The 16,494-nt window shown below is 52.4% G+C and overlaps 1 protein-coding gene across 1 annotated transcript; it reads left to right on the top strand.

Annotated features, from left to right (window-relative positions):
• Positions 1-14,875: 14,875 nt before the first annotated feature.
• On the top strand, positions 14,876-15,911 carry PtA15_4A290 (uncharacterized protein; the record flags this gene model as incomplete). Its single annotated transcript, XM_053168159.1, has 6 exons — positions 14,876-14,984; positions 15,082-15,203; positions 15,341-15,480; positions 15,591-15,603; positions 15,685-15,699; positions 15,783-15,911. 6 exons carry the CDS (start codon positions 14,876-14,878, stop codon positions 15,909-15,911), a joined length of 528 nt encoding a protein of 175 aa, XP_053019396.1.
• Between the last annotated feature and the right edge of the window lie 583 nt (positions 15,912-16,494).

Here is a 16,494-nt window from a genome sequence, read left to right as displayed (position 1 = left end):
CCCTCCTAGCTCAGTAGAGACCTCGACCCTTCTGACTGTCTCCCCTGAGCTAGGTGAGCTTTTCCTCCTTTCCTTTTCCTCTTCTCTTTGACATCCATGTGTATATAGTAGAGACCTCGACCCTTCTGACTGTCTCCCCTGAGCTAGCTCCTTTGAAATCAAAGCCGACGTTGGTATCAGAATTCCAGGAGACCGGTGTCTCTCCAGTGCCAACGCCTTAGCTCAGTGAAGAGCTTCGGCTCTTACACTTTTTTTTTCTGATCCCGACTGAAGGATTTTTTTCGGACTCCCTACGGACTTCTACAGACTTGATCGCATCGGACCAGCTCGACTAAAGCTGGATCAGACTACTCCGTTGCGTGGACTTCTCGAACTGACTCCCCTATCTCTGCCGGACTCATCATAACCCGACCTCATCATTGTCCCCTCACCTCACCGAACGAATCCCCTGTTTCTCTTCCCCTCTCGCTGACGGACCCGGTTCATGTCCACACAACGGACCATATCGTCCGACCAGCTCATCCTAATCACGGACCCGGAGGAGATTCTTCGCCGGGCAAGAGCAGAACAACGCCGAGCTCATCAACTCGCGGCAGTGTCCCAACAGGCCCTCTCCACCAACAACCCCCCATCCGCAAACTCGGTCAACGGTGCTACTGAACTTGACCCCCTTGGACACCGTGCGACCAACGGCATCTTTGTAGGCTCGGCACCAGCGGCTCTCCCCTCAGGCCTCCATTCGTCACACACGCTATACCCCCCCTCCCCAGCTGTCCCAGAACTCCCCGACGAGCGCCCATCTGCTCCAGAACTTACCGGCGACCAGAAATTCCCGGGCGGAACTGTGGACGAGATGGACCCGCCACCAAATCCCCACACGGGCAACCCCCCAACGGACGCGAAGCCCTCCGAGACAGACAACCACACGGGAGCCGGTCCATCCCCCACACCGAATGACCCGCCCCCTCCACCTGCCGCCAGCAACAACCTGTCGACGAGAGACTGCATGAAAATGCTTATGTCCTCCCAACAGGCCAGCATCTCTCAAGCCCACGCCGACCGAATAAAGTATGCGGCCCGGTTGTCTCGGGCTGAAGAATCCAACGCAGGTCGAGCAGCTCGCCTGGAGGATGCGTTTGCAACTCTACTCGAAAATCTGGCCCTTACTAGCCAACCCACCTCACGTCCAAGTGATCGGGTGGACCATCGCAAGTTGAACACATCGGACGCCCCGAAGTACACGGGGCCATACATGGAAATCGAACCGTTCTTGTTGTGGATCAACGGGGTAGAGATTTTTTTTACGGCAAAGGAGATCACAAAGGATAAAGATAAAATCCTTATCGTTGGCCGATTGATCTCAGAAACCAACTTACTCTTGTTCTACCAGTCACAAGCGACGTCGCTATTGGGGAAATCCTGGACAGTGGCCAAAGAAGAACTGTTCGATGCCGCCCTCCCTTCGCAATGGCTCACCATCCTAGAGAGACAGATCCGAAACCTCAAAATGGGGGAGTCAGAAACATTCGCTCAATACACAACTCGCGCCCGAACCCTACAGAGGATGATCAACTTCAATGGTGAATCGTTAACCGACTACAAACTGGCAGAAGGGATGACGTTCGGCCTTCCCCCAGAACTGGAGCACGAAGTTAACAAACTCGACCTTTTGAAGCAATCGGATTTCAAGTTCAAGGAATTCGTCCGGCGGACCGGAAACTGCTACGACGCTCTACCTAAGAAAATAACCCGGCCACGGTTAGGCGCACCCGCCACAACATCCCAACACTCTCCTAGCATCAACAACGTACCGCGTGAGGAATACATCTGGCGTATCCACTCCTACCTCGACTCAATCGGCAAGTGTCACCACTGCAAGCAATATTGCGGGCATGCCGCAGGTACGTGTCCAGGGCCAGTCTATCGCGGCCCTGTTGAGGTTCCCCCAAACTTCATTGTCCCCCCCAAGCCGTCAGACTATGTAGCACCCAGGGCGTGGACCAAAGCCCAAGCCGCCGGATCGAAAACTGGCGCACTACAACCAGGTCGAGCGACAGGACGACCGGCTGGGGTGGCTGGTGTCGCTGAAGACGCGAACACTCCGATCGAAACCCCTGTCCTACTCGACGAAGAGTTTGACTTCGACGAATATCACGCGGCCGCCATCTCGACGTTGACCGACATTGAAGCCTCCCTGGCCGACGAGACAGTTACCAGAGCCTCAACCGCAGCGGCGACGGTCCAGGCCATGGGACCAGTGGCGGAAATCTTGGCAATGGAACGACTGATCTTCAAGAATGGGGAAGACCTAGTGGCCTCTTTCCCAAACTTCAACCGAACGATCCTTGAAGGGGTGGAAGGCGAGTTCCCCTCTGACAACTCGGACACTGAGGGGTACGTGCTCCCTCACTCCCACTGCCAGAGGACCCTACATCAATTCCATGCTGGAAGGTGCTTACGGGGTCCGGTTTGCACAGCTCGGAGAATCAAGCTTAACATCACAAACAGCTTCGCCCGAAAAATCCCGACCCACCTGGTTGAAACTTCACGGTGTGGAACTCCGTCCGGTGCAGGCCGGCGGCAGTTAGTTGGAGGGGAATGGGGAAAAGAAGTTTTTATGTGCCCTCCGGGTGATGGTCGGGATGAGCGATGAGGATCGGTTGAGCAATGAGGTTTTTGGGGGGGGGAAATTTTACGACGGCGTTGAGCGCGCGTCGGCGGTTTTGTTGTTAGAAGGAAGAAAACTTGAAAGATCAATAGGATTCGGAATAGCGCTATGGAGGGCGCCGGATAATGATCAATAAACTCTCATGGATTCCTGATTGGGATTAGCTAGGTTCCATGCCGCCCCTCGTCTGAGTTCGGGGCTGAACTCAGACTCAGGGAGGCGCAGCGCGCTGCGGACCAGTCATCACACCCCGCGCGCGCACAAAGACAAAACAAAACAACACAAAACCACAAGCAGGCCACAAAAGAGAACAAACCAAACCCTCCCCACTGAACCCATCCAAAGCGCGCAGTAGAGAAAAAGGAAAATAGAACAGAGGATCCATGAAAAAGAAAACAACAACCTGAGAGAACAAGCAGAACAAACAAAGGAAAGGGTGATCCTGAACACGTCTTGAAGGCGCGACGCGCGCCGCGTCGCGAAGATCTTGAAAGGAACTGAGTCTTGAGTCTTGAAGCTTGAACCCTAGGGCACCTTGACCGCGCGCCAGCGCGCAATGCTTTGAACTGAGTCTACATCTGTACCATGCGGCACACCACATCTCCACCACGCTTGCAGTCTGTCCCTAGACTGCTCGCGTCCGCCATCGGGGAATTTAATCGGGGAAGGAAGAGAAAAGGAAGGGGGAAGGGGAGCCTAGAAACTGCGGAGGAACCAAAGGCCGGCGCGGTGCTCACAAACGTGGCATAAAGTAGGGTTTCGAAAAACAAGCGGTAGAAATACCCTGGAGGTGCACACATTGGGAGGACTTACTTTTGTTCTCCTATGCCTCCACGAGAAAAATACCTTTTTACCTGATCTGCTGAGAAACGCCGCGCCAAGGGGGTCCCGTCGAGTTCCGCCAAGATATAGGAGCCACCGTGAACCTGACGCACCACGCGAAAAGGCCCATTCCAGCGGCCGGCGAAGAGCTTGCCCCACTGTGTCTCGAGGGCCCGGTTGTACGCCAGCACCATGTCACCAGGCTGGAGAGGCGCCCGAAGCCGGCTCGCGTTCTTCTCCTCCCAATACTTGACGGATTCCTCGCGTGACTTCATCAGCTTACGGTGCGCCAGATCGCGCACTTCTTCGCTGCGCTCCAGCTGTCGTGAGCGCGCCGCTAGGAGGTCGGCAGTGTTGTGAACTTCGTCCCAGTCGATTCCGAGGTAGGATTCCATCTCCAGATCGATAGGCAGCACAGCGCGCTGGCCAAAGACGAGCTCGTAAGGCGAGTATCCCGTCGTGCGCTTTGTTGAAATCCGATCCGCGAATAAGACAAGCGGGAGATATTTCCGGCAGTTCTTCGCGCTTTCACCTGCGAGCTTGACAAGGGCAGCCTTCAGAGGACCATGGCCGCGCTCGACCATCCCTTGACCTTCTGGGTAATAGGGCGTAGAGACGCGATGTTGGCCGGGAAGTTCGCGCAACATCTCCGCAAGTTTGCCGCCGAATTCAGATCCGCCGTCTGTCGAATAAGAGCGCGCCAAACCGTAGCGCATCGTCCAGTTCTCATGAATAAACGTTGCCACCGCCTCTGAGCTGAGGTTATTCAAGAATTTAGCCTCGACCCAACCGGAAAAATCGTCACGGGCCACGATGAGATATTGAGCGCCAGGGGCTTTGATATGGACAACATCCATGGCCACACGCCCAAAAACAGATGATTCACCCGTGGGTCCTCTGATCTCTAAAGGCCGTCGCAAATCGCGCTTCTGGCATGCCTCGCAGCTCTTGCACCAGAGCGCGACGCTCTTCTTCAAAGAGGGCCACCAAAATCTTTCCGCCACGCGTCGATACGTCTCCGTCTCCCCGCGGTGGCCTAATCCTTCATGCAGCTGCTCTAGCACCGCATCCTGCTTTGCTGGGATCGTGATAACAATTCGCGGGCAAGGGGAGCCTCTCTTCATGAGGCGCCCCGCGTGGACGAAAAACTCTGACGATTTGCGCTTAAGAGCCCTGAAATCTTCCGTCGCCATCCCATGCGGCGCCCGAAGGTCGATCAGGTAGCGCTCCAACTGTCGCCAGAACCCCTGCTGGTATCCTGAATATTCACCGTTAGCAGTTGTCAAGCAAAACCCTAGGGGTTTGATCGTGGGCTCCTCTTCGTCGAAAACAGAATCAGGAGGCGACTCATCTTCACCCTTAGGACGCCGGGACAGACCATCAGGCATCAGGAATGTCTTTCCCGGCCGGTGCACAATATCGAACGAGAAAAGTTGAATGAAGGCCACCCAGCGCGTCATCGGGGCGTTAGGCAGACTTGGCGCATTGATCATTTCGATGAGAGAGTGGGCGTCAACCTGAAGCTCGAAGCGTTGGCCCCAAAGGATTGTCTGGAGTTTCTTGAGTATCCGCGCCACGCCGCACAGCTCCAGTTTGGGCTGTGAGTACCGCGATTCGACATCAGAGAAGAGGAGGGATTCATACAAGGCTGGCCGATCCAGTCCGTTTGAGTCTTCCTGCGTGAGAACCGCGCCCGTCGCGTGAAAACTAGAATCTACAGCTAGCTTAATCTTCCCAGCGTCAGGGCCGTAGTTGATCTTGACAAGGACGATGTCCTTGCCCACGATAGACTTGAGTTTTTCGAAAGCCGCTTGACACTCCTCCGTCCAGATCCAGTCGGCGTCCTTGCGCGTCAGGCGACGAAGAGGAAGGCAAAGCTGAGAGAGAGCGGGAATGAAGATACGAACGTAGACGACAACTCCAAGGAAACCGCGAATTTCTGTCGCGTTGACGGGGGTCGGCCACGTTAAGATCTTGTTGACTTTTCCTCGAGACATCCTTCGCCCTTCCTTGCAGACGACGTGCCCTACTATCTCAAGCGCTGGCACGCAAGCAGCAAGCTTTGAGGCGGAGACAGTGAGTCCTGACTCCTCAATCCTAAACAGAACGCGCTCCAATGTCGTGGCGTATTCCCAGATGAAGCGGCGAATACCGGGGTGCCAAGAGAGAGCCGCATTATCATAATCAGAATCGGGGCCCTTGATGCCTCCATCGTCTATGAAGATACCGGCATGATCTGGAATCTCCTCTTGAAGGATCCACATCATCTGGGCCTGATAAACAGCCACAGAGTTAGTGGCCCCTTGAGGGAGGCGCGTAAGCTGAAAACGCCCAAGAGGAGTCTCAAAGGTTGTGAGGGGACGAGAAATCGGGTCCAGAGCGCGCTCGTCGTAGCCGCCCATTATATCGCCGAGCCCATAACACGCCCGTCCCGCAAAAGACTCTACGAACTCTTCTGTGGCGGGCGGCACGCCCGCATCCTTAATGGTGACCTTATTTAGGGGCTGGAGATCGTGAACAACTCGAAGCTTGCCGTTGCTCTTGAGGACGCAGAAGACTGGGGAAGTGTAGCTGGAGGTAGACTGTTCATACAGCCCCGTCTCGACTCGCTCCCGGATGACCTTGATATACTCGTCTAGCTTGGCCGCAGGGATCGGAATCTTTTTCTTTTGCCAGGGCGCGTGCTCCACGACGGGAATGATGTATGGCATTCCATACGAGTCTTTTAAGAGACCGCGCTCCGCTGGCGTAAAGGCTATCGCTAGGTTTCGCTCTGCTAAGACGTTCTTGATCAGATTGAGCTCGTCTGGCCGCAGCCACCCGTCGGGACCGAAATTGACCACAGCCAGTCGTTCTTCCGTGACGCGCCCTTGAGGAACAAAAGGGCCCGCGAGAGAGCGCGCGAATCCGCGATACGGATCGCGTGACAGAGGAGGCCGGCGTAAGGGAGGATTGAGGCCCTGGGGCATAGCTTGATTCACCGGTTTGATCTTCTTGGCAACTGGCTTGTATTTGGTCGCAAACGCGAGGTATTTGCCCCATGACCACGCCTCCAGAAGGGCCTTCTGCTCCGTGAAACGCAGACCGTGCTCCAAAAGGGACCAAGTACGATGCTCGCCATCATCCAAAAACGCCGCTTTGTCTGCGAAAGAAAGACCGGATGGACGTCCATTGCTCACGAGTGTGGCACGCGGTAGGGTACAATGACGTTGCGTAGCATCACGCTCCGGAGGTGCACTTTGGTTGGAACTTACTTTCAGTCCAAAGTTCCTCCACGGTGCACCAAACATCACGCTCCCGCCCTCACAGTCCATTCTCCAAGAAAATAGTTTATCCTCATTTCGGAGTAGATCCTCAAACGTCGCGTCGAACCCTAACAAGAAGGCGGAAACCGGATCCAAAGTTTTGCTCACGGATGTGGCACGCGGTAGAGTTTTTGACGACGAGGTTGCATCTAGCCCGGAGGTGCACAACTGGGAGGAACTTACTTTCAGTCCTCCAGCCCTCCGCCGAGTGCCCATATCCACCCCAAATGCCCGCACGTCCGAATTCGAAGAAAATAGTTTACCCTCTTCTCGGAGGCCGCTCGAAAGCGCAACTAGTTTATGCTCATCGCGGAGAACACTGCCAATCGTCGATGAATCTTGATCTGAAAGAGAGATAGCGGCAGGGCGTCCAAGGCTCACATATGTGGCATGTAATGTTTTCGACGGGAAGGGAGCATCATGCCCGGAGGTGCATAACTGGGAGGAACTTACTTTCAGTCCTCCAGCCCTCCGCTGTTGCCCAAAATCCTCCAAAATATCCTGTGCCTTGAGACCCCGGCCTGGAGTTACCGCGGGCGCGGCCGGAAACGCGCCAGAGAGTGAAGAAGAGGGAAAAGACGCCGAAGAAAGAGATGGACCGGAAACAGACAACATTTTTTTATTGATTTGATGATTTTTAAACTGTTTTTCGGGTTTAATGTTTTGATGAAGTTGATGTTGACGACCTATATGATGATAACCGGAAAAAGATGGAAGACAAAACCATGGGTCCTCTTGAGAGTGAGTTGAACCAGCGGCGCGAGTGCGAGGCCCTAGATTAAAACGGCCGCTTCCCAGTTCAACTTCTTTCATAAAAAATGACGACCCTCCGCAGAGTCGTCGCGGCCCGTCGCCATACGCGTCAGCACCGCCTTCCTTCCCTTCGCGGGAAAATCCCGCTCCCATCGCCCTTGATCCGTGGCGCAGAGTGAAATTTCAATCTGGCGTCCCTCTGAGTCGGGCAGCAGAATCTTCTCGCCTCCACGACCTGAAAATATGAGGGTGGCCTCGAAGTCTATGAGGAAGGGGCGACCTAAGATTAGGGGCCCTGCCGCCTTAGTGATCCAGAAGTGGCAAGACCCGAGGATTGTCCGCCCAATCTTGATCTGAACGTCTTCCGCAACGCCCACGAGCTCGCACGACTGATTGCCAATGCCGTAAACGGCGGAGCTAAAGTTAACGCGCGGGCTTATACAAAACTTGTTAGCCATTGCGTCGGAGATCAGGTTCAGTTGGGATCCTGAATCAATGAGAGGGGAAGCCGAACTCTCCTCATCGCCGATCAAGCACGGAAGGAAACCCAACGGACACGAGTATAGGCGCGCGTCGCCACCAGAGCCTTCTGTGTCAGGCCCTTCAGCCAAAAGCGTGCCAGAGGACACCTTGAGATCTTCAACGCCAATCTCCACGCGCCGCTTGGAGACCCACTTCTTCATTCCCTCCGCCACCGATGGCGAAGACGCCAAGAGTTCAGAAACCGTCACGCCCGGCACCGGAAGATCGAATATCTTCTTTAACATCCCTTCCACCGCGTGGGGGTGATCCTTGGTAACCCCTCTCTCGAAGCGCACTTTAGGAGCGGGTGATTTGGATTTGCCCGCTGGTTCCGACGCGTCCGCGGTCGAAGGAATCGCGTCCTCAGCCGGAGCAGCGGGGGTTCGCTCAAACAGTTCAGGCTCCTCGTCCATATCTTCAACATCAGATTCAGCTGGCGCCTTCGCAGCCTTGCGCGCCGGCTTGCGCGCTGCAGAGGGCGGAACCATCGGAGCCTTGTAGAGATTGGGAGCTTCGTGCTTCTTCCTCGCGGCGTCGGCCTCGTAGGTCCCAGAGAAGGTCTGAGAAGAGATTGCCGGAGGGTACCAGGGCTTGAGCGCACCGCAAGTGGCACGGAATTCCGGAGTTTCAGAAGCCACCGCGGCCTTAGGCTGATAAGACGCCACCACGTGCCGAATTGGGCGTGATGAGTCAAAAGGGATCAGCGCGCCGTTTGGCAAAAAGAAATTGCTGCCCTTCTGCTCGACTAGATTCGCCTCTTTATCCTTGACAAGCTCCATGCAGCGCCCCGTGCCGTGTCCCTCTCGATGACAATAGTAGCAAACCAAAGGTCCACGCGGCTCGCGCGGCGTTCCCGGCGCAGGAAGCGCGCCCTTCGTCACGAACTTCTTTTCCAAGCGTTGCTCAAACGACTGCAACATCTTGGAGATTTCATCTACGGTCGCAGGAGCCTTATCCAAGACGGAGGCATCCTTCGGCCGTCGATCGTCCTCCATTTTTTGCATGATGTCATTCGCGGCCTTGAATTCGGATGCGGGAACTGCGACTGGCTCGGGTTTGATCTGCTCAGAGGTAAAAGCCACCTCCTCTTCCATCTCTGATTTTACGGCTGCTCTGAGCTCACTAAGGGCTGGAAGGCGGTACCGCCCGTCCAACGTCTTAACCATCTTCTTCTTCCTGACTAGATAGGACTTGATGCGCTGCTGGAACCCGGAAGAGAATGAAAAGAAAAAGTGGTCGACGGCTAGGTCCTCCGAAGATAGGTGCTGATAGCGAATCAGATAAGATAGGATGACGTCGAACACGGATTTGAAGGATCTGTACGCGTCCAACGTTGCGATGCCGCCTTTGGCGGTCCACGAGTCTTTGAGGGCTTGGAGATCCGCGACCGTGTAGCGGACTATATCAACCTGGCCCCAGCGTTCGACCATCTGTTCGCGGAGCACGGCCCACGACTTCGTCGCGTAGCCGCTCATATCCCACACTGCGTCCTGGATGTCCTCGCTCCCGAGGAAGGAAGGGATCTGGAGGACCTTGTCCTCATCCGACGCGCCATCGAGGTTGGCGGCCAGCTCATACTGACGAAGAAACGCTTCCACGCGCGTGCCGGTGAACTTGAGATTGCGATCTTGAGGTTTGATCTTCACCATCTTACGCGATGGTCCGGATTCTTGAGGTGTATCCATAATGATCTGGCAAGAAAAGGAAGAGAGGCGATCGAGGGCGGCTCACGGCTGTGGCAACGTAATGCTTTCGAAAAACAAGTAGTAGAGCCCTCGGAGGTGCACTATTGGGGAGGACTTACTTCTAGCTCCTTGTGCCTCCGCCGCTGAACTCACTAAAAAAAGGAAAACAGAAAAAAAAGAAACTCGACCGCCAAGCGTCTCGAAACCGTGAAAATTTGGCGAGACTGTAAATCTTGAGGTCGCTGGTTCGATCCCGGCTCGGGGGACCAAATGTGGAACTCCGTCCGGTGCAGGCCGGCGGCAGTTAGTTGGAGGGGAATGGGGAAAAGAAGTTTTTATGTGCCCTCCGGGTGATGGTCGGGATGAGCGATGAGGATCGGTTGAGCAATGAGGTTTTTGGGGGGGGGAAATTTTACGACGGCGTTGAGCGCGCGTCGGCGGTTTTGTTGTTAGAAGGAAGAAAACTTGAAAGATCAATAGGATTCGGAATAGCGCTATGGAGGGCGCCGGATAATGATCAATAAACTCTCATGGATTCCTGATTGGGATCAGCTAGGTTCCATGCCGCCCCTCGTCTGAGTTCGGGGCTGAACTCAGACTCAGGGAGGCGCAGCGCGCTGCGGACCAGTCATCACACCCCGCGCGCGCACAAAGACAAAACAAAACAACACAAAACCACAAGCAGGCCACAAAAGAGAACAAACCAAACCCTCCCCACTGAACCCATCCAAAGCGCGCAGTAGAGAAAAAGGAAAATAGAACAGAGGATCCATGAAAAAGAAAACAACAACCTGAGAGAACAAGCAGAACAAACAAAGGAAAGGGTGATCCTGAACACGTCTTGAAGGCGCGACGCGCGCCGCGTCGCGAAGATCTTGAAAGGAACTGAGTCTTGAGTCTTGAAGCTTGAACCCTAGGGCACCTTGACCAGCCGCGCGCCAGCGCGCAATGCTTTGAACTGAGTCTACATCTGTACCATGCGGCACACCACAACGGACGATACAAATCCAGCTCCACACCAAATCCCCGATTTTTTTCACCTGCAATGTCCCGTGTCCGCCCGCGGAGCCGGCAACCCCACCGACTACAACCCGCACAATACAATCACAGGCCGCCGGCACCATCGCCAAGACACGACCTTTCAACGAGCGCCCCGGGCCCACCCAGCTTCGCAATACGACTTTCCACCCCCTGAACCATCTCGACCCCATCTTCACTCCGTCCCGTCTGCCCAATCTAACTTCTCAATTTTCCCCTTCTTTTCTTCTCATTATAGAGGGGGAGACTGTAAAACCCCCGCGCCGCGGGCGCCGTGGATTTCACAAGCCGTTCACGAAGATTACACTCGACCACATATAGTCTCAAGATCCCCGCTCCCCCTCCTAGCTCAGTAGAGACCTCGACCCTTCTGACTGTCTCCCCTGAGCTAGGTGAGCTTTTCCTCCTTTCCTTTTCCTCTTCTCTTTGACATCCATGTGTATATAATAGAGACCTCGACCCTTCTGACTGTCTCCCCTGAGCTAGCTCCTTTGAAATCAAAGCCAACGTTGGTATCAGAATTCCAGGAGACCGGTGTCTCTCCAGTGCCAACGCCTTAGCTCAGTGAAGAGCTTCGGCTCTTACACCTGAGAGTCAACATCCATCGGACACTCTGGCTGGAGTGTCCAATGGATGTCAACCCAGTGTGCACTCGATATGAACCGCGTGCGCTGCTGTCAATCACACATGCCCCCTGCCGTAGCTGTGGGGAAGGGCTGCCTCTGCCCGGGACCTCAGATGCTGCAGGTTGGGTGTTCAACACCCAGTCTTGTCAACCACTGCAGCACCCGGGCCCGATTGCCCCCGGCCCCCAATTGCATTGCCTCTGCCCCCCCGCTTGTTAGCGCACGCGACCCAGGGCCTGGTGCTCATTGCAGGGGTTTGCAGGCCAGCGCACCTGGACAATTATTTTTCCCATCTGCGGATGGTTTGTGATATCCGGCGGATGATTGGGTTACATCCAGCAGATGCTCCAAGACCATCCGGTGGATACTCAGCTGGGATACATCTGTATCCATCATGAAGAGTAACATCCCGCGGATGCTTCCTGCCCTGCAAGAGCCGGATGTCCAGGGACATCTCCAAAAGGGTGTCCCATGGACATCCGGCATGAACCGTGGTGTAATCATCATTCAGTCTAACTTAGCTAAGTCCCTCCTCAAGGGAGCCAACGGTGAAACTGATACAATACATGTATTGTGTCTGTATTTGCAATACACAGTTTTCCAAAACTGTGTATTGTATTGGAAGCTAAATATGTCAAAATATGATACAATACAGATAATATACACATGTATTTTCACCAATACACATTGAAATACACTGTATTGGACAGTCCAGTAGGCTTTTCAAAAATAAGGTCAATTGTATTCAAAAAAAGAGACACAAAAAATACATGCATTTCAATATGATGCTGCACAATACACAATACATGTAAAGTATCAGTTTCACCATTGTGGTGAGCAAAATGGTACAGACGGTCCATGGTTCAAGATGCAGATGAAGACTCAAGATTAAAGTGACCAGTTATCAAGATCAAGCCCTCAAGATTAAGGGAATTCAAAGTTGGCCATGCATGACTTGCATGTACTGTTGCAAGTTGGTTTTCAAGAATTTGCCTCAGCACCAACATTCAAAAAAACCTTCAAGCAGGTTTGGGGGGTGTAGTACAATGTGACTTGCATGCACTTTCACAACTCAGTGTTCAAGAATGAACTTGAACACTGACTTGCAAAAGTGCATGCAAGTCGGATCTGGCCAACTTTGAAACCCCCTATCATCCGTCTCACATCTCAAGCTCAAGATTCAAGATGCACTTCATGAAGTACAGCCATTCTCAAAAAGCTTGCAGGCTTGAGGCCGAAAAAAGATTTTTTTTATTTCAGCCACAGGCCTGTACAGCTTCACTTGTACGTACAGGCAGTCAAAATCCCTTTGGGCGGCTGTTTGGCTTGATGAGGGTGCCGCGCGGGCCACAGGGCAGGGGGGGATGTGGCAAAGGGTCTGATCAGTGTAAAATTGGTCCAGGATTCCAATGGTCCAACCCTTGAGGCCCCAAAGTTAAAAACAAAGAAAGTAGTGATTTTCTTACAATCACATTACTGTATGCAGCCTGTCATACAGGGGCTATACAGGCTTTGAGGCTGAAAATAGCAGTCCAAAATTTGGGCCTACCCAACCGCAAGCTTTTCAAGAATGGCTGTAACTTGTCGGACTTGCTTGTCCAATGAGTGATCGGACCAACTTGCTCCAACGAGTTCAGCAGCCTGGCGGTGCCAAACTGCAGAACTTGTTGGGCAATTCCAGTCCAAGCACTTGTTGGCCTGGCGTGTCCAACAAATTAATTTACGCAGTGATGTTGTGATTTATATTGATTTTTCTCTCTGTCCTTTTTGATGCAGCTTTAGTTCAGTTACAAATCCACTTTCCATTGCACCCATTCTCTTATATTACTCTCCTACATTCCCAAAACAGTTGCAGGGATCACACGTCCTAGCAACTGCTAAGACCGCCATGGAACGTTAGGGTTTTCTCGTTGGCCGTAGGACACTTTTTAGGCAGAATTTTTTCATTGATGTCCTTGCCAACCGCGGTGATTGCGGCATCTGGGGTTTCTAGGACGTCAAATTCCCCTTGACGGAAGACTTGGCCTTGAGAAGACAATGGCCTCAACCCAGCCATTCTAACTTCTTGGGATACCTGGGTTATCCTGACACTTTCAGCGGTGTCTGTAGGTCATTTGCTGAAGCCATGCGATTGATAGGATGCTTGGGTTGCAAGGACAGCCTACTCAAGCGTCCAAACAACGCTTTGAGGATGCAATTGTCAATAGGATGCTTGGGTTCCTGGGATGTCTTGACAAAATGTCAAAAAGAAAATTTCATTAACCAAAAATTCTCCTCAACAGCAAGGTCCCCCAACTTGGGTGTTGCTAGAACAGTATGGTCTGACCAACCGGTTCTGGATGCTCAGGTTGCAGAAACTTTTTTTTTGATTTCCTGCGCCCACCTGCAAAAATGCTTTGCCAAGTGAGCGTTTGAGAAGACAGCTTGATTTTGATTTTTTTTTACCTTCAATGTTTTTTTTGTGGAACGGTGGAAGCAAACTGGTTTGCTTAGGTATTAAGTGTGCAATTCCACTTGATAGGTATAAATAGTGTTGTGTAGTGTAACTGGGAAGAAGCTCCTTGGAAGGGAGCCTCATGGGAAGAATTAGCTGTGGGTTTGAGCCCTTGGTTGCCAATTGGCACCTACGGGATTGACCTGTTGCCAAAGTTGTGGGCTCAATCCCTTGACGCGCTTCTAGAGCGCAGAGGGAAAGGTGTCAACTTAACGTCACTGGAGTGATTGGCAAACAAAGGTGCAGAACTCTTGTTGATCCAACAACGTCGGCGCGCCCGCCCCTCTTCGCCGGGATGCTGTTGTGACAACCAAAACCACGCCAACCAACCCTTTCGTGGTAATTTCTGACCGCGTCAGAACGTTGTCCCCTGCGGAGGAAAGGACGCAAAGGCGGAGTGTCAACAGAACGTTGACCTGCTCCTGTGATGTACTTTTATTCACAGCACTGATGGACACTCTTGCCCACATTTTTGAGGCCAAATCACCAAAACTGATTGAAGGAATCCAGAAGGGCAAGGCAGCAAAATCGCCGTACTACAGGCCTCGAACAGCGCCGCCCGTGTACGTTTGCAATATGTATACCGCTGACAAACGCGGCCTGGGGCTACGCATCCTGAGACTGGCCGCAGCCACGGTGCCACTGCCAGCATGACCTCGGAGAGTATGAATCCATCATCTGTGCATCAACTCACCTGAGCCACAATACCCTGGTCTTCGGAGATTCATATCCGTAAATATCTCTTCAGGCCCACCATAGATATCAATTAGGACGGTTCACACTTGAAATTATTCAGCAACAGGAAAATTTCAAACCAGCAGAGCATTTAAGGTTTTGACTTAAAAGCTCAAGCCAATTTGGCTGGCAAGTTAATGGGTTTTTAAAACCAGCAAGCAGCGCTACATAAGCAACCAAGCAGCGGTCACAGTCAAATATGAACTGTCCTAAAGTCCTTTGCTCCTATGAAAAATGTGGGCGCGTTCATGACTGCGGGCGTGCGCGGGAGTGCGCTGGCGTCGCGTCGAAAACCCTGGCAGGTTCTGCTGGGCGGGGTATCGGCAAGCCCCCCTCGTTAGTCAAAACTCTCTTCAATCGCCGAGCCTGTGACAGCCTGACTTTCGCCCAAATCCCCTCACGCTTGAAACGACTTCGCGTTCAAATTTGATAGCCTCGAAAAATCTTCACCTTCATCCTCCCAATCAACCCACTAACGCTCTCAGATCATATCCATCTTATTCATCCGGAAAGATGTCTGACAACGAGCAAAGCCAACAGCCCGAACACATTAACGTTAGTTTTGTCTCTTCACTTATCTACTCTCTTCAAGGTTCCCCGATCGCTCGCTTTCTTCTGCAGTCTGTCTCAGCAACTGGCTCTATCTGACCTGCGGTCTGCTTCAATACGGCTTCTCTGCTATGGCATGTTAGATTAAAGTCGTTGATCGCAACTCGCAAGAAGTGTTTTTCAAGATCAAAACTACAACCAAACTCGGCAAACTGATGGACGTCTACGCAAACCGAATCGGACATGATCCCACTACAATACGGTTTATCTTTGATGGTGTCAAGTGAGCTTCATCAGAAAAACTTGATCCGTTTCACCTAGAATCAAATTACTGACTGATTAACTGTTTGCTGACCTTTTGTGCCTATCATCATTTGTTGTCTCCGATGATAGGGTTAAGCCAGATGTAAGCAATTTCACACAAAGTTTACGATAGACGTTGGCCTATTTGGTTTTGAGACTGACCCACCGTTGTTTGACATCGCAGGATACCCCACTCGATGTGCGCTTTCGAATCTTTTTCCCTTCCTTGCCTCTCGAGATTATCGCTGAATTCAATTTCCCGCTTTCTCGAATCTTGTCTAGCTCGACATGAGTGATAACGACAGGATTGACGTGATGGTCGAGCAGGTCAGTTGTGTCCCAGCGATACCTACAGCTTCGTTGCTTACATCTTCCACTCCTTCTTTTCGCTGGGCTGATTCATGGGTCTAAAATTTTCAGGTTGGAGGCGCAAATTTCAAGCTCGCCTCCCTACGCGACTGTCGCCCTTTCCCTCACATACTGCCCTAACCCTCTTCTCTGTAGCCCCGCGCCTGCAAAATACTTCTTGAACTCTGACTGCTAAGATGGATGGCTCAATATGACCCTACACATGTGTACTGTACATTTTTGGTCTCTACAGAAACCACGAGATATCAACTACAAGTTGGTAGGCCCAAGAACAAAACAGGGTTTTTTTCTCACAAGATTTGGAACATACCTGGGGTGGCACATTTTGGTCTTCTGGGTATGGATTGTGCATGCTTCCATTCTTTATTAAGCACTTATGCATTATGTATCTGTCTACATGTATCAAGCCAACAACTTGCAAAATTGCCACCAACTTGACTACATGGGGAAAGGGATTTCAGGCTAATATCGGGCAAAAATTGATGGCAGTCCTATACGGAAGAATGAAGTTGGTTTGGAACAAATATGGCTTTTGTCTGGGTGGCTTAAGGTGCAGCCTCTTATAGCAAATAGTTCCAGATCTTTTGAGAATTTCTGGAAAGGAAATTGCTCCTGGTGGCCTGTT

The sequence above is a fragment of the Puccinia triticina genome, chromosome 4A (genome assembly GCF_026914185.1).
Source record: "Puccinia triticina chromosome 4A, complete sequence".
Taxonomy (NCBI): Eukaryota; Fungi; Basidiomycota; class Pucciniomycetes; order Pucciniales; family Pucciniaceae; genus Puccinia; species Puccinia triticina.
Note: the sequence above shows the minus strand (reverse complement) of the source record. Positions and strands in the feature narration are given on the sequence as shown.